We start from the raw sequence: 26756 nt of genomic DNA on the forward strand, positions 1-26756 counted from the left end.
AACAATCAAAATAAAGAGCACATTCAAATAATGTTGATAAATGCGGTTTCAATATCGAAAATATTTGTAATATCTTTAAAATATATCTTCATATTAAACTATAAAATTTAAAGCTTCAAAAATAGTGCAGATCAAGCAGATCTATGAGAACATGAAAATCTTAAAAATTGACGATCCAAAAATGTGTTACAAGATGCACTATTTCTAAAATTTGAAATCCAATTTTTTTATATCCATGCATCTTGATGTCAAGATGATCAATTTGAAGATGTTTGGGCATCAAAACAAAACCTATTCTTGTGAAATTTTTGAGGTGCTTGTTTAGAGCATCAGCTCTATATAAACTTTTCCTTTATGAATATGCAGTTTCTATAAGGCCTAAGCTTTATAAAAACAAAGTAAAACCCGACCTCGAATCATTGTTCGGAAAGCACTTTGGGCATAAAATATCGTCATGACGGCTCTAAACTCAATTTTCAATATTGATTGTGGAATTTAAAGCTAAAAAATTTTACAGATCTTATAGATCTGCGAGCATTTGTTTTTAGAATAAAATGGATGGTCCAGATAATTTACTACAATATACATTAGTTTTAAAGCTCGAAATCCTAAATTTTCATGACTACAATGGTCAAAGCCAAGATGATCAACATGAAGAATTTTCAACATAAAAGTACAATTGTCTATGAGTTTTGAGCTGACGCTTTACTTATTTTTATAGTGATGCGGCCCCTATCAAAATATATTTCTAAAGATAAAGAGCATGTTCTCTTTTTCCTATTTGATGGCCAAAGGGAGGGCACAGAACGCTCTCTCTTACACGTTTAGCATAGTGATAATATTAGACTCATTTCCACGCTGCTTGTGATGATGACGGAAGGTGGCGATTGGCCAACATTGTACAATAGTACCTATATGTACGGAGGAGATTGCCCTAAACAACCGGTGCTACTCGGATATCCATTGTATTATAGGTGATGTTTGTACAAGGTGCCCACTTTATACCGTACAAGTAAAGCATAATTCCAAATTTTGTAAGGAGATATAGTTTGTGTTAGAGGCTTGAAGATCCACATTCGATTGCGAAATTTAAAATTTAAAATTTAAAAAATGATGCAGATCGAACAAATCTTAAAGTTTGTGAAATTTAAAATTTAAAATTTAAAAAATGATGCAGATCGAACAAATCCTAAAGTTTGTTTGGTAATTAAGAAAATTGTTTTCCTCCAGAATCTTTAAAAAACTGTGAGCCTGAGGAAAGTTAGCAGTAGAAATCAGTGACTGGAAACTAAAAACCCTCATTTGGTAAACTGTCTATAAAAACAGAAGAAATCACCAGCTAAAAATTTTACATGTTTCTTAACATAGATAGAAACCCACTGATTTAGTCAATAATTATGAATCTCGTTGTTAAGAGGCTAAAACTTAGCTTTTGATTGAAATTTCTCAATTATACTATCCATGTCATTACTTACATAATGAATGGTTGAGATTGTAAATCTTGTTAAAAGTTTTCTCCTCCTCCTTTGATCGATGAAGTTTTCTCCCTCTCCCCCTTTAATCAAACTATCTATTATTAATTTTCAGTGCTCCCCACCTTTCAATATTAATCCATTAAAAGTGCAAAAGTACCCATATGAGAAGCTTACAAAAGTTAAATCTTGAAATTGCATGCACATAAATAAGCACCTGATCACCATTCATAAATATCATAAACTATTTGTAGATCGACGACAATATATACTATTACCAAACTCCATTGAGCAATTGACCTCATAATTCTAGATTTTAGAGCTTCAACACCATCCACAATACTCTCAAAGGCCATATTGTTGCATTTTTCTCAAATATGTCAAACTACAACACCCATTAATGCTTGCCATGGGGCATTGCCAATTTTATCGGAGGGAGTGCCAAACCCTAGTCATCATGTTGCGATTTTCATTTCCACCGACACCACTCTAATAACACTTTTAAACAAACTAATTGAAAAAACAAGTAGGGCATGCATTCTCTACTAAATTACCCAAAAAAAAGAGAGTGAATAACTACTTATTGAATAATTGAGAATTTGTCCTCAACAACATCCATTGTATACTTGTTTTTTGTATCATCCAACTCCAAATTTATTTTGCTACGAAATAATAAGAAAATGTGGTCTATGAATTTTCAAGAAAAATAGAAAAAAAAAGAAAAAGAAAAAAGGAAAAAGTGGTATATATCTTCCTCATCCTTTTTAAGCATTAACATGGTATATATCTTCCTAATGCCACAAAATTTCACTCTCTTTTTGCTGCCCCTTAAAGTCCAATCATTATTGGCCGGCGGGGATAGGTCGTGGTGGTGGCACACACCATACCTCAGTTGTATATTGTGGTATCTATTCCTACTTACCACTTCAAAAACCACAAACTAATTAAAAAATAGGTAGAAGCATGTCTTTCCACTGAATTACCAACAAAAAAAAAAAAAGCTAAATATTGACAAGCGACAAATGGTTTATCAAGTATAAAATCTCATGTTCTACCATGATACTATAAACAGGCGTTTTTTTGGTTCCTGTAGGCTTGACACATTTATGAGAGGCACATGAGTGTAATCAAATTATGTTAAATGGGATGATTTGTGAAGTGGCTTGATCTCTTAATTCATATTGAGAAAATATCACATATTATGAAGAGTGTGGTTTCTATAAGGTTGCAACCTTAAACAATCCAATTAAGGCGCATCTCTTAATTTTATTATAATATGTAACTTTGGTATAAAAGGATTCTTAAGATTATTTGAAAATCCATTTTCATATCTAATTATAAAATTTTAAACTTCAAAAATAGTTAAAATCAAGTAGATCTATAAACATATGAAAATCTTGAAAATGGACGGTCTAGATAATGTGTTGCAAGATGCACAATTTCTAGGACTCAAAATCTTTGTTTTTTTTTCATATTCATACATCTTGATGTCGAGATGATCAATTAGAGGGTTTTTCAACATTAAAACAATCTTTTTTGATGATTTTTGAGGTGCATATTTAATTCTACATTTGAAGGTTGCAGCCTTAGATAAACTTTTTCCTATTATGAAATCGTTAAAGAGCTAAAAGAGGTTATTTATAAACGCTAGGGTGTACTTAAATTTCATGTTATTAAAAAAGAGTACGTCCTCAAAAAGTTCTTCCAAAGTTCCCATATTACCATTATTCATGGTTGAAAACCCTAAAAAATTATTAGTATTTGTTACGTTTGGATTTTTTATATTGTGTCAAATTCATCATCATCATTATCATCATTTGACCCGTACCCCAATTATTTGGGTTCCGCTATATAAATCTTGCTTCACCATTCTACTCCATCAATGATCATACACTCAATCGGGCAATAAGTCACCATATTCCTTCTTACTACTCTCATCCTTATCATTTTAGGCTTTCTCCTTGCCTTTTTAGAGCCTTCCATTTGAACCAAAATATACAACTTAACCAGTGTTCTATAAGTCTACACTGCACATGGTGAGTCTATCTAAGTCTACTTTTCCTCATCTTATCGCTTATTAGAGTCACCCCTAAGTTCGGTTGTATGTATTCTTTCTTAATTCTATCATTTATTATCTTGCCACTCTTCCATCTTAACACCTCCATCTCAACTACACTTATCCTATTGAGATGTTGTTCCTTGACCGCCCAAGATTTTATCATATAAAGCATAGCTCGTCTCACAGTTGTGCTATAAAACTTATCTTTTAGTTTCATTTGTATACGACGATCACATAAAATTCTGGTTGTGCATCTCCACTTTGCCCACCAACTATAATTTTGTGTGCAAGATCTTCATCATTCTCTCAATTATCATGGATTATAGACTCAAAATATTGAAAATAATATCTTTTAGTTATTAGTACTAAACTTGCATTCCATATATCATGTATTAGTCAGGCTAATTTTTAAACCTTTAGATTCTAGAGCATTCCTCTAAAGTTCTAACTTTGCGTTGACACCACCTATTGTCTCATCAATCAAAACTATATCATCCTGTGAACACCATGTACCGTGGTATTAAATTAAATTGTGAAAATACATATTTAGGGTCACAAACACGAAACAATCAAATGACAAAAATACTCATAGTTTTGTGTTGCTAGCCATGAGTAATTAAGGCTATTTTGGTCATTCAACAATCCTATTTGTAGTCCTAAGCAGTCGTGGGTATTTTTAAATTTGATTCTAGCCGCTTAAGTAAGCCAAAGTACAAAAATGTCTGTTCTTCAGAGTTGCCAGCCCCTAAAAGGATAATTAAGACATTTTTGAACAACTTATTTACCAAGGTACTATTACTATGGAATTTAAAAAGTAACACTGAAATCTTGAGTCTGATTCTAAAGGAAATCAAACTCATGCCCCCCTTAATATATGTTATTATACAAATCTCCCAATTTTATTGTATTTTATGCTCATACCCTTTTTTATTTTTTATTTCTTAAAATGCCCCACTTCGCCTTTATAGCTTAAAGTGACAACGAAAACGTCCAAAGTCAAGAAAATACTTGCACTTTGGACCATGTCTAAATTTCAAGTAAGTGCACTTTGGATAAAGTCCGAAGTCAATGGACTTGTATTAATGTAAAAGAATAACAAAAATTCTATGGCTAGAGTCTCTTTCATGCGTTGAGTGCATTTTGGATTTTGAAGTTCTACTTTTAGATCTTGAAGTTTCGAAGTGTTTCGAACTAAATATTTTGTTGACTTCATACCTTAAAAGTGTGAAGTCAATAATTTTGTAATTGCCATTTCACAAAAATTAAAAGCCAAAGATAAAAACTAAATATAACTAAAAGACGCAAAACATAAAGGAAAATTTTATAATAATGAATGTTTAGAGGGACATGTGCATCAATTCATTGTAATTCTACCCATAAAGAAAAAAGTTTATATGAGGTTGATATTTTATATTATAAAAAGGGAAAGACGAACCTTTTTGATGTTATCAAACCACATAGCTTATTATCTCAAACATTGATATATATATATATATATATATATATATATATATATATGAAAAACACTACGCAACGCCTATAGGCGAAAATGAACAATGATCCATCACCGTCTAAAGTTCATCGCGCAGTCATAATTGTCTGGTAGTGTTTTATTTTTTTAATTTTTTTTATAAATCAGAATGACTTGAAATTTAGAAAATTTATTTATCAAAAATAGGGGAATCTTTTAAAAATATTAAAAAATATATTTTATATGAAAATAATTGACTAAAATACCCCTGAAATATTTTGGGGGTATTTTGGTCAATTTATTTTCATGGATAATTTTATTTTATATTTTTATTAGATGCTCCTCATTAAGATGTACATATCTTCCAAATTTCAGGTCATTCTGATTTATAAAAATAAAATTAAAAATAAAACACTAATAGACAATCATGATTGTACGATGAAACTTGGACGGTGATAAAGGTAGGAAAAATCACTATTTATTTTCGCCTGTAGGCATTAGGAAGACTTTTCCTATATATATATATAATGATTTTAAGTTCCACAAATAGTACATCTTGCAATATATTATCTAGACCGTCAATTTTCAAGATTTTCATGCGTTGATAGATTTGCTTGATTTGAACCCTTTTCAAAGTTTAAAATTTTATAATTAGAAATGAAAATAGATTATCAAGAACTATGACACTAAAATTGCATCTTATGACAAAGTTTTGGAAGTGTGTCATACTTTGATCGTTTAAAGTTGTGGCCTACAAACTACATCCATAAATAAAATAATTTCCACCCTCTAATGATATTTTACTGTTGAGATTACGCACACAGACATGGCCCTAAAGAAAAGTAGGGCCTAAGCCACAAACTGTGGCTCGAGCGCCAAGCTAGGGCCAATGCCAACCCAATTCAACCCGTCTTAGTGTCATTTTTTTTCTTTTTCTTTTTATATTTTTATTATTTATTTATGGGCGGCCCTAATTAGGCTATGGCTGGGATTGGGCTGGCTTATAGGAGCAAGACTACCCTAGTGATCCTAGCCCAGCCCGTTGCACCCTCACTCAAGACTTTTTTTTTTTTAGAGATATCCTTAAATCAGTTAGGAAGTGTATTAGAAGAAAGGGCCCTAATTCTACAGAGAATGTAGGACAGTTCCATTTCTTCTAATATGATATGTCCTAAAAATGAGAATGTGCCATGCAATCTCCTATAATATATATGACTATTGTTCGCAAAATCGTCCGATCTAACCACTAACTACCCGATTAGATCAAAATCGGCCACTGGCCGGTTCCGGTTTTGAGCGGTTAGGGTGATCAACAGGTATTTTTAAAAAAAAATAAAAAAATATATATATAAATTCTTAAAAATAAGGAATTTTATTTGTAATGCATTTTTAAATATTCTTTACATTATGGTAAAGATTAAAAATTGGTTTATTCATTAATACTTACTTTTATATTTTCCCATCACTTTTCAGGATTCCAGTAATTGATAAGTTGAAAGATTTGGGAATTGCCCTTATGGGAAAAATTAAGTATGGTAGTGTCCGTGAAGGTGACAACTTATTGGTGATGTCTAACAGGGTGTGTTGTCTTTCTACATTGTTTTCTCTTTGGTCTTTATTTCCAGTTGTCTGAAAATTTTCTCTTGTTATCTTTTTTGTAAAATTAACTTGTTGGCCTGTTTATCTATAGGCTGGTGTGAAAGTGTTGGCGGTTTATTGTGATGAAAATAAAGTACAATGTGCTGGGCCTGATGAAAATGTTCGCGTTAGATTATCAGGAATTGAGGAAGAGGATATATCTGTGGGTTTTGTCCTTTCAAGTATGGGTATGTCTTAGACCATCTTTATATATTTTTCAAAAGCTATGAGGTTGCTTTCATTTCTTATTATCAATGGAAAAAGAAAAGGACAGGAATGGAAAAAAAGGAAAAATGTGTTGAGGATTGATATCTTGTATACTGAAAAAATATATGTCAAAGGTGGAGTCAAAAAGACGACTTCGAAGGTATTTTGGTAATTTGTACCATCTACCTGGGACTCTATATATTGGATGGGAGTTCTTTTTTTAAGGTTAAGGAATACAAAGATTTCTTTGTAATAGGAAACAGAGAGAGATGTGAGGCAGAGGACCATTGTAACCCTTCTCTCAATTGCTACTATAGAAGCTCTCATCTCCTCGTGGACGTAGGCAGTTGTCAAACCATGTATATCTTTACGTTGTGGTTGGTTCTCTCTCTTTTTTGTATTTGTTTCTTCTTTTTTGTTTCGTGGATTGCTTTAGGGTTTTCTACAAAATGCTCATTTGTGTACCTTCTCTCTTTATATAAATTTAAGGAAAAGTTTGTATAAAGTTACAACCTTAAAATGTAGAATTACATATGCGCCTCAAAAATCCATTGGAAAATGTTGTTTTAACGTTGAAAAACCCTCTAATTGATCATTTCGATATCAAAATGTATAAATATGAAAAAAAAAAAAAAAAAAAAAAAAAATTTGAGTACCAAAACTAGTGCATCTTACAACACATTATCTAGACTATCCGTTTTCAATATTTTCATATGTTTACGTATCTGCTTGATTTTAACCATTTTTGGAGTTTAAAATTTGATAATTAGATATGAAAATAGATTTTAAGATAATCCTAATGGCTTTCTACATCGACATTACACATTATGATAAAATTTAGAGGGAGGTGCGCCTTGATTGGATTGTTTAAGGTTGCAACCTTATAGAAACCACACCCATAAAGTTAATTAGTGACTTTGCATTTATTAGAGAGAAGTTGTATGCATCAAGTTGTACTCAAGTACAAACAAGATGAGATGTGATAATGTTGGGGCATATATTCCTTTATGATTTTATATATACTTTCAAAGTGTACAACACAGTTATGACACTCTTGTTTAGGTATGTACAATTTTCACTTTCAAGTATCATGCACTCAAATAATACATATATAGAGGAAAACAAAGCAGAAAACATTAAGAGGAGAAAAGGGAAAAATTTTCATGTCTAGCCTAAACGGCTGGAGTCTCCTAAAGGTAGAACAGTAATTCATAACCCGCCTTAGTTAACTGGTTCACTATGCACAAGAGAAACAAACAACACATCTAAAATTGTGAATACTATCTTCTGGAAGTTGAGCCATTCTCCAAGGGGCCTTATTTAGTGAATCATCTTCAACTAACAAGTCCTTCAAAATCAGAAAATTGTGGACAACCAGTCAAGAAGGTGATCTCTTACGATAAGTTAATTAACAAATCCTGGCAAAGCCAAAAAACATCTGACACTATATCTAGGTAGTATGTAAAAATACTACCACCCCTACTAGAATATAAGATCGTGAATTGATCCGAAACTTATAAAAATTACACTTTAGAGTAGTATTATCAGAATTTAGAATTGGACCAACACCAAACAAGTTAGTGATCTGGTCCAAACATAACAGGTCTGACCAACAATTGGACCAAACTTGTTTAAAAATAAATATAAGTATGAATATATTACAAGTTTCCCAACCTTGTTTAGTTAGGCCGACGTGTCAAAACAAACAGGTTTATCTGACCAGTCAAATATTAGTTTTGAGCAGTTTTTTTATCAAACTCGATTTTTTATATGAACTAGAACGGCCAAGACACTAGTCGTCCATCCGGCTGATTGGACCAATCGATCTTGTCTTGTCATGATAACATTACTTTAGAGCATTGTTATCAAAGATCGAATTGAACTAACCACAGTCCAATTGCTCGGATTGCAACTGGGGTCTTAGCTAGTCTGGTCCAAAGCAACAATTGGGTTGCATCATTAACTGGTGAAACCAATGGTCAACTAGTTTTGGCCTGTTAGACTGGCTAAACAAGTTTGGTTGACTTTATTTTATGTATTTCATATAATTAAACTATTATTCCTATTTGTTATTTACCTTCGTGTCCAACATGTTAGACTAGTGATCGGTTCAGTTTTATTTAGACCAAACCCCTAACCAGTTTAGTAGCCAGTCAAATTCTGATATCACTTATTTAATATACTAATCAAGGAGGTATCAAGTAACACTTGGTCTAAGATTGTGTGCTCATTAGCACCATATATTACCAAATCTTGAACCTTATGAATTCTTCTAAGGCCAAATCCTAGTTTATAGTGTGGTTTTGCCTGACGGCCCAACCGATTGGACTAGGCACTCCAGTATTGAGTTTATAAAACTCATTTAAAAGTGGTCTCCAATACCTTACGGTTGTACATTTCATGCATCACACTCTGGTCTTCGAAGTGCTCTCTAAAACTGGATGTGGAAGACTTTATCTGGATCGAGTTAATTGATAAAAGAACTTGGTTGAGCAATTTATCAAATACCATTAATGTACCTAAACATGAGGCCGATCTAATAAATTTCTCAGATAAAAGAGCATAGAGTTTGGTTTTGTTGCAAATAGTAATTCCCGTTCCAAATATTTAAGTTAACACTTTATCACCTAGAGGAAGCAAAAAAATAATTTTACTATTTGAAGTCCATTGCCGGTGAATAATTTTCAGTGAATAATTTATGCAGAGAAGCCAATAGCTGCAGTAGTTGAATTTGATGCTCATTTACAGATCTTGGAGTTGCTTGACAATGTATGTTGATGTAATGGCATTCTAGGAAATTTCTTTTAGAGTCCCTTTTTTATTTTTTTCTCCTTATTGTTGGATCATTGAATCTGAATGATTACTTTCTTAAATGTTTTCGGGGGAAGAAATTAAGTTGGAATTTAATTCCATAGGTTGCATCATCCTTGGATTCATCTTGTATAAGTTAACACCAACTTGTCCCTTAGGTTCCCCCCTTCATGCATGGTTTTTTTGTGTTTCTAGGATGGTATTTGCATTCTCAACCATAATGTAAAAGCATTTACAAAACTAACTTATATCTGTATTCTATCATATCAGGCTATTTTTACTGCTGGCTACAAGGCAGTATTGCACATTCATTCAATTGTGGAGGAGTGTGAAATTAGTGACTTCTACAACCAAATTGATCTCAAAACAAGGAGGCCGATGAATGGGAAAGTTCTTTTCTTGAAAAATGGTGTGATTGTGGCCCATCGTATTCCAGTATACTCCATTGAGCGTCTTTCAAACTTTTTGTATTTTATGTTCTAGGATTTACTTACTAATTTATCCTTGCTAGTTAATTCAAGTGGAAAGATTGAAAAGGGTAAGGGGTAGACCCAAAAGGGCGTAATTGGGAGTAGTTCGAAAAGATATAGGGACTTATGGCCTCACTGAGGGTATGACCTTAAATAGAGCAAAATAGCAGACCAGGATTCGTGTAGCCGATCCCAATTAATTAAAAAAAAGCTATGATGATGATGATGGTATGCTACCTAGATGAACAGGTTGATATGTGTCAAAAAATTTTCTGATATTCCTCAGCTTGGAAGGTTTACACTTCGCTCTGAAGGTAGGTCACATTAAATAATAAGTCTTCTGATGAGTGAGCTCCATAATTACTGCTTTTGAGGCTACTTAGTTTCTCTGTTCATAGGAAAAACAGTGGCAGTAGGGAAAGTTACTGGTGTTTAAACATAAGGAACGTGCCCGATCTTTGGAGTTTTAAGCTTTAACCAATAAGAAACCTAATTACTTGACCCTTATATGTTGTTTCATGTTTTTTTTTTTTTTTTGGAGCTATTTTTGGACTTCTTGTGCTTTTGAGGCAGCAACCCAGCAAAGAAAAGTTGGGCAGGCCGCACGGCTATTTGAACCAAAAAAGTTTCAAAAAAACATTTCCCTGGATTTCTTCACTGAACTAAACAATTATATATGGGTGCGGTTTCTATAAGGTTGCAACCTTAAACAATCTAATTAACGCACACCTTAAAATTTTATCATAACATGTAATTTTGTTGTAAAAAACTCTTAGTAATATCTTAAAATCTATGTCCATGCATAATTAGAAAATTTTAATTTTCAAAAATAGTTAAAATTAAGTAGATCTATAAATATATGAAAATCTTGAAAATGGATGGTCTAGATAATGTGTTGCAAAATGCACTATTTTCGGGACTCAAAAACTTTTTTTCATATTCATACATCTCGATGCCGAGATGATCGATTAAAGTGTTTTTTCAATATTAAAACAACATTTCCGATAGATTTTTTAGGCGTATATGTGATTCTACATTTTAAGGTTGCAACCTTATATAAACTTTTCCCATATTATATATATATATATATATATATATATATATATATATATATATATATATATATATATATCACTGTTGGAAGTTGCAAAACTTGACATCAGTTGATTATGAGGATCAAGACTTCATTATTTAATGTCCCTTCTGGCTTCATAAGTTTTTCGGATACATTTTGTCAGTTCATTATGCAGTGGTTAATCACTCAATTTATCGTCTTCATGGTGCATGCAGAGAGGCAAAAACGCACATCAGGTTTCTGTCATAACACGTTATTTTGCAGACAGAGGGAGAAAGAGAGAGACACATTCTTCTGGATATTGGAATTGACATGCGGTGTTGAGGTGTGATAAGGTGGACATGAAATATGAGTTCTCCGAAGTTCCAATATACTTTCCATGTACGTACCAGCATCATGAAATATGAGTTTTCCGAAGTTTCAATACATTTTCCATGTATATACCAGCATTTAACATTACCGATACTTGATATCTCATTATATTAGCATTATATTGGTCTTCTCTACTATTTTTATCATTTTGTTTTAAACAATGATTCAAAAATGGCCATCTGGATCATAATGGCCTCGTCCGGATTGGGTTCGGTGGATGTGGTATGCTGGGCTATGGCTCCTGCAATCACCTGATTCCCACTCATTTTTATTTCTTGTTATTATCTTCCCCAATTTAGTTATTCTAGATTAATTTTTTTTATTTTTTTATTTTGGGAAAATTAGTGGAGGAGAAGGCCCCCTACCCGTTTTTTATTAATATTTCAAAATAAAAAGGTTGCAACTCATCTCTTTACAACCCTAGAAGAGGGCACTTGTGACAAATCATGAAGTAAAGCAAGGAAAATAAAGTCTGGCGAACGAAAATGCCAAACAATGGCTTGTAAATGTGATGTGGCCCTCTTTACAAAAATATCGGCCATCATGTTGGCCTCACAAAAAATATGGGTAATGGACCACCTATGATTAGAAAGTCGTCGTCTACAATTCGCTGCAACTGTATGTAACTTCTATGGAGGTTGACAGCAGTCACGAATAGCACTAACTTGCAGAGCTGAATTGCTTTCAATCTGAAGAGAAAAACACTTTAACAGAACAACTAGAGTTAGACCTTCTTCAAGAGCAAATAATTATGCATGATTAGATTATTAGAAGTCATTTCAAAAGGTTTTGAAAATATTATAATAAAAGCACCGTCGTTGTCTCTAATAACACCACCCCTACCTACTCTACTTGGAAATGGCCATGCAATAAAGGCGCCGTTATGCGAGGAGCCCCATCAATATTCAGCTTGAAGTGATTAGGGCTAGAAAATGACCACGCTAGTGGGATAGCAAACTGATCCCAGTGTTGATGCCAATTGAACTGTAAATTTTCAATGAGCCCTTTTTCGGAAACATGGAATGTCCATCATTTAGCATCAATTAATTCTTGAACATGAGAGAAGATTTGTCAAAGCAATTGTTTTCTCATGATAAATCTTGATTGGAAAACTCTCCGATTGCGTTTCGCCTATAAAATCCAAGTAGTTGTGAAGAATAGAGACGTCCAAATATTGAAAAAACCATTTGATTTGAATTTGAAAGATAAACAACTTTTCAGTAAAATAGGAATAGAAGAGCCATAAAAAAATCATTTCCCGCAACCGATTAGTTCACGAAAGGGCCGATCAAAATCTGATTTTGGGAGTGATTTCATGGCATCGCGTCATTATAATATAATGAACGTGAGGTTTGTATAAGTTGCCAAATCTTATATCCTTGAAGTAGGGCGCACCTCAAAATTATGTAAAAAGATAGCAGTTTTGGTGCCAAAAAGTCTTGGGGTGATATTAAAAATCTATTGTCACCATGTATTATGAAATTTGAGGCTCCAAAATAATACAGATCCATAAACGGTTATTTTTTTGAAAAAATAGATGGTCCAAATAATGCGCTATAATATGTATTATTTTTATGGCTTTAAAATTTTGAAAATAGATGGTTTAGATAATGCACTATAATATGTATTATTTTTAGGGCTTGAAATTATTATATTTCATATCTATATGCCTTGAGTTGAGATAATGAATTTGAAGATTTTTTTTAGCATCGGAACAACTTTTTTCGATGGTTTTTTGATGTGTGCTGTAGTTCAATAGTACACGGTTGACACCTTATATAAATTTTTATCTATAATGAAAATCTACTTCTAGAAAATCATGTATGTAGTAATTTGTATCACCTTAAATTTGTATAGGCACTCTCTCCATTCAATCAATCTCAAAAATAAAATTGAACTTGTACCTTAGATATAGTCAAAATAAATCTGTCTCCAATAATGAACTAGACCATCAATTTGGTGAATTTTAAGTTCTTGGACTTGAGGAACTCAAAATCAATTTTTTCTTTTTTAATGGTATTCATCTAATGATAACAAAGCTATCTATAAAATTCAAATAAAGAAAAAAAATTATTCTAAGGCTTAGATCTTAATATCTCATCAAATAGACGACTCATATTAAGAAGGTTAGAAAAACCACTTTTTAGGTGCATTTTCAAATTAAAAATCGGGGTCAAATAGATTGCCCTAACATGGCTTTTGAAGATTGTTTTATTGTACTATTGTAAAACTATTGCATGAAATTACTCTCGTATACATATAGGGATAACCTACAATTCACAACCCTTGTAAATATAATGGCTAATGTTAGAAAGGGTTATGAATAGTGGATTCACATTGTGGTTTCTTTTTAAGAAAAAAATACTTCTTGTGGTGGTTGCTCGTTAAGTAACAGTGTGTAGTTTTCACTAAAAGTCACACGGTAGTTTTATTTCCGTAATGATTAATTTCTCAATAAAAATATTTTTTTAAAACAAAAAATAATAATATTATGATAAATTCACACATTACAACTCATTTTAACATTAACAGTAGTTTTATTTCCTTAATGATTACTTTCTCAATAAAAATATTTTTTTAAAACAAAAAAATAACAACATTATGATAAATTCACACGTTACAACTCATTCTGACATTAACATTTGTATCTTATTAACTATATACAAATCCATATGTGCATGCTATTGGAGCATACTGTCTATTTGCTCCTTCAAGCAAAACCCATGCAAGGAGGAATTATACGATCCCAAATTTCAAGGATGCAACCGCTTGAACCTAGCCATCAAACCTCACTATATGCCTAAAAGAAATAATGTTCCCAAGTTGAATGGGAATTATCCATTTCTTGGAGGACAAAATCAAGGTTGAAAAAACCCAATATCCAATTCCTTCTTAATAGTAATCATATAGTTATTTTTAGGGGGATTCCAAAATTTTAGATCAATAAAATTTTCCCAAATACTTCTTTTGTCTGAAGGAGTTAATGCACACTATACTCCCGTGGGACCCTACCATACATGCTAATATATATAAAGCTAAATAGATAGAACCGTTGATTAAAAATTTGGAATATGGATCAGGAGTCACCCAAGACTGGTGTAGTTCTTGTGGTGCATCGACATTTTATTTTATATAATTTTATTTGAAAAGCTTTAAGAGCTTTGGCTGCTAGTGCTCTCTAAACTTTTTGATAACATCGTAAGTTCATTTCCCGCAAGGTGCATCTTTCTTTACATGATATATGATAGGGTGCAGTTCGGTGTCAATCTTAAACAATCAAAGTAAGGCGTATACCAAAAAAAAAGTAGTTTTAACATTGGAAATCCCTATGATGACCTAAAATTCCATTTTTACACCTATTGATGAAATTTGAAGCTCCAAACATAATGTAGAAGAAACAGGTCTATAAACAATAAAAAAATTATGAAAATAGACCGTCTAAATAATGAGTTATAAAAATGCACTAATTTTAAGACTTCATATCATTTTTTTCACATACAAACATCTCAAAGTTGAGATGATCAATTATAAGGTTTTTCAATGCAAGACAACCTTTTGGGATAGATTTTTTAAGTGCCCCTTATTTTTACAGTTTAAGGCTGATACATAATATAAACTTTTTCTTATATCATATTATATAAGACATCATATATTTTTATAGGCTCTCTTTTTGGGCTGGATTGGTGTTTTATTCTAAGAACTTTTTTCAAAAAGCTCAAGCGCTTTGGCTGCTAGCACGTTCTAACTTTTTACTAACATCGCAAGTGCAAATCCTGTGAGGTGCATCTTTTTTACATAATATATTATAGGAAAGAGTTTATATAAGGTTGGTACATCTTTTTCACATAATATATTATAGGTAAGAGTTTATACAAGATTGCTACCTTATACCATAGAATTAAGATGCACCTCAAAACCCAACAGAAAAGAGTGTTCCAAAGTTAGGAAGACCTTCGAGTTAATTAAAAAAAATTCTAACCTTAAAAGTAGTGCATATTGTAACAAGTGATTTAAACCGTCTATTTCAATTTTCAACTGTTTATATACGCACCATTTTTTAAATTTTGATAAAAGCCTTAGTCAAACGCCCTATATTCTTGCCTTAGCGGCCACTGGTTTTTCAAGACATGCTTGGCATATCAAAGAACTTCATTAGAAAACTAAGAACATGTTGATTTATTATATTTGTAAAATTAGGCACGCAAACAACACAAAGCATAATGTTGGGTACATACATTATTGCTTCGAAGGGAAGGTGTGTGATGGTTTAAGCCAAAGTCCATTAATCAATTTAGAGAATTGCACACTGCTGAAAATGGTCACTGGAGCACTAATTTCTTACAAAGGAATTAAACATCCCAATGTCTTTAGTACTGCAAGGCAACACTGATAAATCTATTTTATCTAAACTTTCTTAATGAATTTTTTTCCTAAAATCGAAGTTAAATATGGTTATAGATCACTTGTATTCCGAAGCAACAACCAGGACATAGCTTCTCTGAGAGAGAGAGAGAGAGAGAGAGAGAGAGAGCACATACAAAGCATAATGTGAAGTGCCATCCAGCCACAACACAGAAAATATAATCAGCACAAATTTTGTTCCCTTTTTTACCAGTTGATCAGCACGTTTCTTGGAGACCCACCAAGAAGATCCACTTAATCAGCTGAAATCTTCTCTTTTATTCTCACCACCCAAAAAAATGCTTTTAAATAGGGCAAAGAATGGAAAAATATAAACTGACCAGCAATCAATGGAACTATAAAAACTATTTTACAAAAAATCATGGCACAGACATAGATAAAACAGGCCACGCGATTGCTATCGAACCCACAAAAACCAGCCACCACTCTAGCTCAGATCTTGTCAATTATGTGATTAAAACACCATGAATCAACTAGATTGAAGCACAGTAAGATAGAATGGATGTCCAGGACTCGTACCCCAGCTCCGGCCCAACAAGCCTGAAACCGAGTTTTCCTCTGTACCGAACCTGAGTTTCCAATTTATTGTGTAATTTGAAAGGTCATAAGTCCCGGGTGCCATAACACAAATTCGAACAGGAACCACCATGGATGACATCGGTTCCAATTTAATCTTAGTTGAACTTGAGGCACACCAAAGAAAGGGCAAACTCGAATCCACTGATGTCCTAGTAGATGTGTTTCTTTGCCCTTGAATATCGGATGGGACCTTCCCACCGTTTGAGAGAGAAATATCGTGCCACCCCACATGTGATGTTTGAGATGGATCACTTTGTTGGCTAGGGAATGGGATGTCATCTGAGGTATTGATACTAACTGATGCAATATAATCAGAGCTGTTTCGGATAGTTAGCTGGAAGCCAATCTCACAAAAGGAATCAGAGAAGTCATGAGTCACAATTCGGGGACCATCCATCTGCCACTGTATGGGACTTTGCATGTCCGCACTGAAAATGAGAATGCAATGATACATTATTATTCGTTTCTTTTAGCTGCCACTACATTACAAGTTACACTTTCTTTTTGCTTTCACTATATTTCAAAGTTATTGGCACTCGTTAAACAGTGGAAATGAGAATGCAATGATACATTATTACACATTTCTTTTAGCTGACACTACATTACAAGTTACAATATCTTTTTGCTTTCACTATATTTCAAGTTACTGGCACTCGTTAAACAGTGGAACATTCATTAAACAGTGGAAATACTCTCTCCCTCTCTATCTCTGAGCCAGCTTACAGATGTCGATACAGTCAAGGCCCACAAACATTGGATTCCCATCCTACCCTAACATGTGGATGGGTATTCAAGTACTAATTACTAAATCACCATTTAATCTCGAAGGTAAATAGGATGTAACCACTGCTGAGCTTTTCTACACATTAATGTTAATAGTTCCAAAAAAAAAGAAAAAAGATTTAAGAGGATTCTTCCCTTTGTATATATAGATATGTCAAATAATTGAAGGGTGAATATTTCGGTAAGATTACCTGCAGTGACATAAATAATGGACAAAAAGCTGTTGTGAACCTGACTGCTGCTCTGGCTCAGGGCTGGTTTTTTCCCATTGAGAGATCAGAACTAAATCAACTGTTCTTCCTTGTTCCTGATCCACATAACAAAGAACTAGATATTTTAGGAACTAATTAATTACACCAGAAAGAAGTCCAAAAAAGTAAGAGCCAAAATCCTCTATTAGCAGCCAAAACCCTCTATTAGCAAGTAACACATGATCAAGAGATTTTAATCCCTGGAAGAATATTTGGCTGCCATTGTTCTCAAGAATTATACGCATTTGGGCATGCATTTGGAGCTTAGATAGATAAATCATATCAACTATCAGATATGGCCAGAATACTCATAATTTATTGGGATCATTAGAAAAATAATTCACATCAAAACCCTTTGTCAATCTTCAAGCTACCAAAATGGTATCAGGCAAGTTTGTGGACATCGAGTCCAAAAAGCAAAATAAGCAAATGGTTAACCAAAATCAGAACTCAAAAAACCATTATTAGTTGCCCAACACGCAATTCCATAAGCTGCGTGGGATAAAAATACAGCTATGGGCATGGATGCATCAAAATGCTAAAATTCCATAATAAGCAAGAAAGGACAAAATCGAACAGAATAAAGTATGAATAAAATGCTTTTGAGGGGAAATGTAAATCACAAATAAAACTCCAAACTTAAAGATTCAATGCAGAACTTAGCATAGTACTCAAAACATGGTTGAATAGAAATGTTAGGAAGAGCAGACCTGAGCCGACTGTTTCTCTTGATGCCATATTTCTTGAATATGGAATTCTGAAAGAGGCATGCTAGACACATCAATTTCTGATTTGCTAATGCTTGAGATATCCAGGCTTAAGCTGCTTTGCCGCTCAAGTGCACCTTTCAAACGGGATGTCTTACTAACTTCCTGATAAACAAAGATCCCCAAATAACCAAGTGGAAAGGAAACATTCATGGACACACAAGAACACCCAAATACAAAACAATGTAATAACACCAGATTATGGGAAAAACAAATAAGTTGAAAGGAAATTGAACTTTCAATCTGAAAAAAAAAATATAGGAACTGTAACATGAGTTTTTAAGAAACAAACTAGCATTTTTTATTAGCCTTACCTAGACAACTATCTGGTAGTTAACAAACAGATAAATGGACATCAGAAGACATTAAGAACGACTGAACACCAACTTGGTTTGCTTTTCCTTTTGCTTTTGGTTTCTTGGTTTGGGGGTTTGTAAGAAAGCATTTACTTCGGATCCCGAATTTCACAGAAGGTAAGAAGTCCCCATACAAACCATAAGCTTAAAAAATTGTGATAGCCCTTGACCAACTGCTAACAATTGACGGGGGCAATTAGAACTTGAGCGGTAAATAGTTTCCTGCTTGAGTGTTCGTTCATCCTGTTGTTGATCTCCCAAAGGGGTTGGCAACAATTCTGAAAGATGCCATGAATTTCCAACTGATGATACTTGGCGAAGCTGGAAATTCTTTGAGTTGCTCCTGTTCACAATGTCCATACGCACAAGGAACTCTTGCAACTTTGAGGGGGAAGGAGTAATCTGCACTGATACATCCAAGGATGGAAGAACCTGAAAAGTGAGAAAGGTATCAGTGTGTTCCCTCCCATTATTGAAGGCAACTAACACAATCAGATGGTCCAAAAGTGGTTACCCACCCACAAGGAGAATGTGCGGAATTTTTTGATATTTTCAATATCATCTCACTTTTCATGTTTTTGACCCATAACAAGATATCATTTTTATGATTTTGTTAATGTCACAAGGTAAGCTAATTTGGTGGCATATAGGATGAACACTTGGGGGGAAATAGGGATACATGACACCATAGGGCTTTCCTAGTGCTATTTGTACTTTCTGCATTTTTTGTGGAAACTGTTACCAATGGGAAAAAGACATAAGCTTTCATGAACTGTCGAAACGTGACCACAACATAGCAGCAGAAGCTATATCAATAAAAAGAGAGGTAAGCCAAGATGCATGTCATCTTCCAGGGTACAGTTAACCATATAAAATAATAGAGAACTCACCTCCAAATCATAACGCATTCTTAAGATGCGATAATTCATATGCTCTGATGGAGTTACCATTTCGTAATAGATCGACATATTCAATGATATGTTTCCTGGCACAACTGGATGTAGCCAGAGTGGCCACAGTAAGGTCGTCCCACCTTGAATTCCAGCATCCTGACATAAAAGAAAAAGAAAAGAAGACAATGACATATAGAACAAAACTAACTCATTTGTACAACCAATTTTTCTGCTTTTTTTTTTTGTTTTTTTTCAAGAAACATATATTGCCTTAAGAAATGCTTTACAAACCTTAGGAAATGAAGAAAGCCCCTTCAACTTATCCATAGCATTATCCTGCATATCATGTATGTCATGGCTTATATGCTTTTCTAAACATCCAGGAAATTCCATGTCCAGGTCTTCAAGTCTCCCAGGAACGACAAATCTTGGATGACTTATCTTTAGTTTCATATTCTGCGAGGCCCATTCCCAAAGTTTCATAATTGAAATATACAGTTAACAGTTTAAATATATATATATATATATATATATATATATATATAAGAAAATGAAAACAAATATGAACTTCTATAATGCTTCCAATATGGCAGAATATGTCACAAACAAAAATTTTTGTAATCTGTACTATTATAAATTGGGAAAGTACACCACAATACAATGGATTGTAGGAAAACCACCACCTTCCATTGAAATGGACTGTGCTTGCTCTATGGAACATGATTTTCCTATAGTGATTATAGTATACATTCCCTAGTTGATTATGGCCAAAGAACCATACTTTCACCGATGAGTCTGAATGGTTTGAAACTTCCAAAATGATGCGCTGCAAATCTCCTGAATAGGCCATTAGAGGTAGTTGATGAATACGAGCCTCAAGTTTAGGTAGACTCTGGATATAAATTTTCAACATTAGATTTCATTGTCCAATACAAAAATATCTGAGAATCCTTCCATTGAGCACAACAAGCTGCATCCTAACCTTGATCACAGTAAACTTGAGTTTATTTTTGGAAGTTTTTTTTGATGCAGCAATCCTCCCTTTTGAACAATTCTTCTTTGCCAAATGAGAATCAAAATAAAGATAACCCACTACAGAGCCAGACAACGTCCACCTGACTCCAATTATCTGGAGGATACCTTCCATCTTAGGAGAAACCTTCAATTGTACCTAAATTCATAACATAGAAACAACATTTTTTTTATTGATAACCAAAACATCATGAGGAACAATGTTGTAAAAACAGTTGAGTGGTGTGCCGAGGCGGCGAGGGGGGTGTCTAAGGTCCTAGGCGCTAGGAGGGTACCAGGATTTCAAGGCGGCCCAGATAAGCATATACGCATACGCGTATGCTCCGAATGCACATATATACATATAGATGGATCGCTCATGCATATTTATGCATTTATATGTATTCTAACCTAGTATACATGCAAATATATGCTCATGAATGCTGAAAAAGATTGAAATCACTGAATCACATTTTACAATTTTAATAAATCAGTATTCACCCACTTATTTAAGTTTAAATTAACTAACAACCACAAAGACTAAAAGATGTAAAATATTCATGGAATACTCACATACTGAACAACAAAAACATAAGACCACAACCACTAGCTCATAGACTCTAATCTCCATACACATTCCCAAATTCAAGCTCTAAATCACCTGAAAATTTGTCTGATAACCTCTCTTGGCAGTTCACATTGACTTGAAATGATTTCTCAAACTTCTCAAAAATTGTCAAACCAAAAGAAAATTGACAAACCAAAAGAAAATTGACAACCTCCAACCCCCATCCTACCACCCCCAATCCATTCCCCTTGCCCAAGGGAATTTTCCACCCTCAGACAAAGGGCGAGCTATCCCGGGTGCCTAGGATTTGGCGACCGCATGCCCGCCCATGATGGTGTATTCAGGAAGGTCAGCCTCGGCCTAGGTAGAGCATCCTTGGCCCCTAGGCAGGGCAGGGTCACTGCCTAAGCTCTAGGCAGGCCGTTTTTTGCAACAATGACAATGTGTGAATTAAGTCGTGAAAAGATGAGAGGAGAGATATAAGATGGAAACAGGGAGGGAGGGAGGGTAATTGAAGGATTGTCAAGGCACCAACTTGATGAAGAAAGAAACTCTCTGTGGTGAGGCTATCCTGAGTCAACAACTCAATTAAAATTAGTTGTTAGCTGTCTAGCCAGGGACAGAATCATTAATCACAATTTCCTGAGTAGAAGTAAATAAGCAATAAAATGTTTTAAAATTAATGTTAAGGAAATAAAGAGAAAACATTCAAGAATAAAAACTCAACCATAAAAGGATAAAATATTTTGTTATCTTTACTTGCTGAGAAGCCAGAAATTTCTCTGTTATAAGTGCTGTTGAAATGGGTAAATGATTCAACATTAAAGGGTAAAACTTAACAATAAAAAAGTACATTGTACAAGGATATTCATTGCATAAGAATGGTGTTCTCCATCATTAAGCATATAAAATACTAGGCTGGAGAGAGCAACACATCCAAGCCACTCATCTTCCCTTGTGCTGAGGTAAAGCATCAATTGCAGAATAAATGCCTTTTTATTGAAGCTCACCATCATAGTCTCATCTCCTTCCAGAGTGAAATCAACCTCTGATGATATAAATGATGAACAATCATCATTTGATTCCCTACCATCAGAAAACCAAGTGATTAAAGCCTTCAATAATGACATTTTTAACCAGACACATGTAGTAAACACATTGTTAAATGTAATACAAACAGTTAAAATTAATACAGCAGCAAGGGCACGAATAAGAACATAGAAACTCTGAAAGTATGAACAAATATTAACGAACATAAAAACCAGATATTAGAAAGTGATTAGGAAGACTTAAACAAATACCTATTGGAGACTTCCATAGCATCACAGGATCCAGTATCAGATCTCCCTCCATTTTCATCATTTACAGACTGAGCACAATCCAGATCTGTCGAACTTTTTCAGAAGTTATAATTTTGAAAGATCACCACAATGAGAGAAAAATACAAGATATAAAATATCATACCATATTCCCCTGTGCTGGATATTGGGGAAAATTTGCATATTAGTCGAACACACGATACAACAATTGGGATTTGAAGAGGATTTTTGAACTCAAGATCAACTTTTATTGGCTCTGGTGAATTGAAAGAGAAAAGAGTGGTTAAATCAATAACACAACTACATGACCAAAATGTCAAATGCAAATGATTGCATCCAAGGTAGTATATTAGTAAAATATATTTTGAAGAAAGCGATCTGATAACAGCACATTGGAATAATTACTTTAATTTTTTAAAAGAGAACCACTTTCTTCTTATAAAGATACATGCAATCTAATCATATCGAGATCCTAGCATCCTAAAACAATTTAATCATGATCTGAGATAGCCTACAAGAGCATCGATTATTTATGAGAAAAATTAAATAGAAAATACATGCACATTAATATTATTAATGTCTTAAGAATCCTCTGCAGCGTTCTAAACATCAGCCCACCAGGATAATGCAAGCCAAGGCCTTAGGGGCCTCATCTAGAACTAGGCAGGTGCCTGGGTGGGGGAAAGAGAAGAAGATGGGGGGGAGGGGGGGCGGGGGGGGCACACTGCCTCTAGGTGGCCAATGCGCCATCTAGGCAGGCATCTCCCTCTCTCTCTCTCTCTCTCTCTCTCTCTCTCTCTCAGGCCAAGGCCCTAGGAACCATGTCTAGGATCAGGCAGGCACCTAGGGCTGGGGGGGCCTCTATCTCCCTCTCTCCTTGGCCCTAGGAGGCTTGTCTAGGACCACGCAGGCGCCTAGGGTGGGGGGACCTCTCCCTCCCTCCCTGAGACTTGGCACCTCATCTAGGATTAGGCAAGGAGGTGGGGGGGCCACTCCCTCCCTCCTTCCATGAGCCTAGGTGCCTCGTCTAGGACTAGGCAGGCGCCTAGGTTGAGGGGCCCTCCCTCTCTCAATCTGTTTCTTTATCAACCCCAACAACCACCCCCTCCCCCAACCACTCTTTCTCAGAGAAAACTCCTAGAGGACCAAGACCCATGGAAATGACATCACACTTGATCTCATTATGCAATCCCAAGATCTTCCTGACTCGAATGTTTCCCGGAGAGACCGACAATCCTTAGCAAAGATAACTTCATTAGTATTCCAATCTTCAGTATACGAAGGAACCCTCAGAGGCTTGTAGTCGTTGCAAACTGACCAGATGGACTACAGCCCCCCTTATTACCACTCCCTATGAGATCCTTTCTGGCCCTCGTTTATTGCTCTGCATCCGTAGCTGAAACACGGAATATAGATACAAAATACACCAGGCTGTTCCAAGAATTTATTAATGCTGCCCTTTCTACATGCAAAAGAAGCTGGTCCTTCATCTTTGCTCGCATCTCTCTATCATTAAATCCCATAAGCTGTGACTAGGTTTTCCTGTGCAGAGTGGAAGTCCCACGCAATTATTGGGAAGGAACAATCCCCATCCCACATTCCAAAGTAAGAAGAAAGGCCAGCACTTGCAGTAACCATATACTAACCCCCATCACCAGTTTTTAAATGAGAAGCCATCCAGTGAGTTTGCTGCCGCCCTAAAAGAGATTGAAATGTCGAGCAGCCAAAACAAGGAATGTAACTATAAGGGAACAGGGGAACCCACATATTCACCAGAATCTGATGTGGCATTCAATGATAGTCCAATGAACCACTCTTTGAACAGACACTTCATGGTCCCCATCATGGACTTCAACAGTCCACCTCATCTCCTCCAGAAGGTGTCAAATTGTGAACAGCCAAATCTAATCAAGCAAGAAGAATGAAGTAAAATAAATCCTTCTAAATGTGGTTCTACATCATCAACAAACTGTTCTTCATAAATTTTTAGCTTGTATGAGATGATATTCACTGATTAGAAATATATATCAATCTCACTCTCACAAGAGATGATATTCATCCATTATGGAAAACAAGACAACAAAATCAAAGTACAATTTTGCTCATGATATGTCAATGTGCGCATTATCAGCTATATATCACGCAAGTTTTTCGAGTGAAACAGAATTCCTGAACTTTTCTGCGGTAAGCATCACCTCCACAGTTCGTAACATGCTAATTCTAGAAGATCCCATCAACACCACACCATCCTAAGGTAAACAAAGCATGTGCCATGTACAAAGCATGTGCCATGTACACTTAAGATTCCCACAACATTTTCATTATTTAAACTAGATGAGATGCACAGATCAAAACAAACAGCAGACAATTTAGATCAGATCATATGAGGATGCATCCACGTGGATTAGAATGGCATGCTAGATATGACATTTGAAAGCACAAAGGAGGGAAAAACCATTATTTTGGGAGAGGGAGACAGTATGTTGTTTATTCAGTCATACCTCCTGCTACACAAATATGGGAGTCATTATTTTTTCTGGAAGACTTAGGTAGTGAATAAAGCCAATTTGCCCCACTAGGATTGACAGATGGAACCAAATCCTCCTCCAAAGACCGCCACACATGTTCATTGACAAGAGCCTACAATCAACAAAATAATTAATATATATATATTTCAAACAAGAACATGACCCTAAATTGAACACATATTTCCACGCATAAAGATAACATGCAAAACAAGATAAATGAAGGCATATTTAAATTGTTATTAGACAAATTTATGAGACTGCCTACTGCACATGCATCTCCAAAATTGACATGAGAAAAATCCTCATGGGTCATTCAAGAAACAAATTGCCTGATGGAATGGATGGGATCTGAGTTAAGTATAGCAAAGATGGATCCATGATAACTGTAACAAAGATTTGATCGGTATGTGCGAACTTCAACAACTACAATATTCGGCCGCTATGACTATTGCAAGTAGGCCACATATGCAAACAAAACCCACAGACCAATGACCACTACATATGCAAATAAGAGTTGTGTTAGCAGGCAATAAATAGTACCAATTTGATGAGCCGGTGCCAAGAACAAATGATCAACACGTACTTCATATAATCATATAGTCCAACTCAACAAAATAACCTTAAGAATCTTTTTTTTTTTTTACCATTAAAAAAAAACAAATCTTGAGGAAGGGCATTTTAAAGCAAGACATGTAAATATAAACCTAAAATTCCTACGCAGCAGATGCATCAAAGAACTCTTGATCACATACCACTATACATTCTTCTGATCAAACAATACATGTGCTCTCTGAACCGATCAAACGCCTATTTTGACTATCCAGTACCAATCTAATTTTTCGAGAAGAGGAACTAATGGTGGCCAAATATGGCCCCTTGAACAAGAACTTGCTGCTTGGATCCCACGGAGAGGAAACCATCCACCACCAAACACTAGGAATTGTTGGGTTTTTGTGGCCTTTAAAGGCCTAAAGAGCTTGTAAGAAAAATGATGTATAGTGGAATATGCACTTCAGTGGGGTGTGTGTTGACTGACCAAAAAGGTTATGTCTAAAACCTTTGGCCCTGGTTATGTCTAAAACCCTTGGCCCTGGGCATGTGGCACATCCAAAAAGGGTTTGAAGTGGGTCATCCTTGTTGAGGTCAGAGAGAAGCCTAGAGATCATGTTTGTAGACCAGGAGAACTGTGTGGTCTCCTGTGTGCGGTTGTAGGCCTGTGAGAGCAAGGGCCAAATTCTCAACAAACTTCCGCACAACATGTACATATGAAAGCCGCATGGGAAGCAACCCTTTTTACAGGGACACATGTACATGTGAATTGAAAAAGGTAATCTACATTTCAAGATTATAGTCCCACTATTTTATTATCCAACTTTGACAAGCCAATCATGAGCCCCTACAAAGAGACTGGGTTGGATAAGAAAACATTTGTGGATCATAGTTTCTGCGGCGAGTGGAGCGCCCTTAGTGCCACTTATTTTGACTCACTGGTACCAGTCCACTCCTAGTATATTTTATTTATGTATTATAAATATTTTTTTGATTTTTTAATATTTTTCAGAATTTTAAAATGTCTTTTTTGTTGTAAATTTTCATAAAAGGGGCTTCTGAAAATTTCATAACTTTAAGAATAACACGTGGGACCAAAGATCCAAACCCACATGTGGCACACCGTGCACCCTAGGGACCACGCCCTATATTTGT

The 26756-nt window shown here is 34.8% G+C and overlaps 2 protein-coding genes across 9 annotated transcripts in view; one reads left to right on the forward strand and one right to left on the reverse strand.

The window, feature by feature from the left end:
* Positions 1-5440: 5440 nt before the first annotated feature.
* On the forward strand, positions 5441-10564 carry LOC105421432 (uncharacterized). Its single transcript, XM_088852460.1, has 7 exons — positions 5441-5454; positions 6476-6581; positions 6693-6828; positions 9552-9616; positions 9929-10093; positions 10370-10442; positions 10527-10564. Exons 1-7 carry the CDS (start codon positions 5441-5443, stop codon positions 10562-10564), a joined length of 597 nt encoding a protein of 198 aa, XP_088708586.1.
* A 5736-nt stretch (positions 10565-16300) lies between these two features.
* Positions 16301-26756, reverse strand: part of LOC18444293 (Tetratricopeptide repeat (TPR)-like superfamily protein) — a 39940-nt gene continuing 29484 nt past the window's right edge. For 4 of the 8 annotated variants that reach the window (XM_006854469.4, XM_020673676.2, XM_020673677.2 and 1 more), the window contains 12 exons: positions 25026-25164; positions 22670-22780; positions 22507-22591; positions 22216-22291; positions 20609-20797; positions 20408-20518; positions 19918-20082; positions 19624-19782; positions 18872-19165; positions 18321-18482; positions 17551-17666; positions 16301-17004 (listed from right to left, as the gene is read on the reverse strand). In XM_006854469.4, coding sequence (XP_006854531.2) covers positions 16467-17004; positions 17551-17666; positions 18321-18482; positions 18872-19165; positions 19624-19782; positions 19918-20082; positions 20408-20518; positions 20609-20797; positions 22216-22291; positions 22507-22591; positions 22670-22780; positions 25026-25164 — 2145 coding nt within the window. In that variant the 3' untranslated portion in view covers positions 16301-16466. Of the gene's footprint in view, positions 17005-17550; positions 17667-18320; positions 18483-18691; positions 19166-19623; positions 19783-19917; positions 20083-20407; positions 20519-20608; positions 20798-21936; positions 22292-22506; positions 22600-22669; positions 22781-25025; positions 25165-26756 lie in introns of those variants that run through there. The other 4 variants (XR_016044096.1, XR_016044097.1, XR_016044095.1 and 1 more) reach the window with 3 other exon arrangements.

Source organism: Amborella trichopoda, chromosome 11 (assembly GCF_054954075.1).
Source record: "Amborella trichopoda isolate Santa Cruz 75 chromosome 11, AtrichopodaSantaCruz75HAP2 v2.0, whole genome shotgun sequence".
Lineage (NCBI taxonomy): Eukaryota > Viridiplantae > Streptophyta > Magnoliopsida > Amborellales > Amborellaceae > Amborella > Amborella trichopoda.

Coding starts and splice junctions, on each gene's coding strand:
- LOC105421432 (XM_088852460.1), top strand. Junction 6,829..9,551: donor TTTTGTCCTTTCAAGTATGG/GTATGTCTTAGA, acceptor TAATTTATGCAG/AGAAGCCAATAGCTGCAGTA. Junction 10,094..10,369: donor TTGTGGCCCATCGTATTCCA/GTATACTCCATT, acceptor TATGCTACCTAG/ATGAACAGGTTGATATGTGT.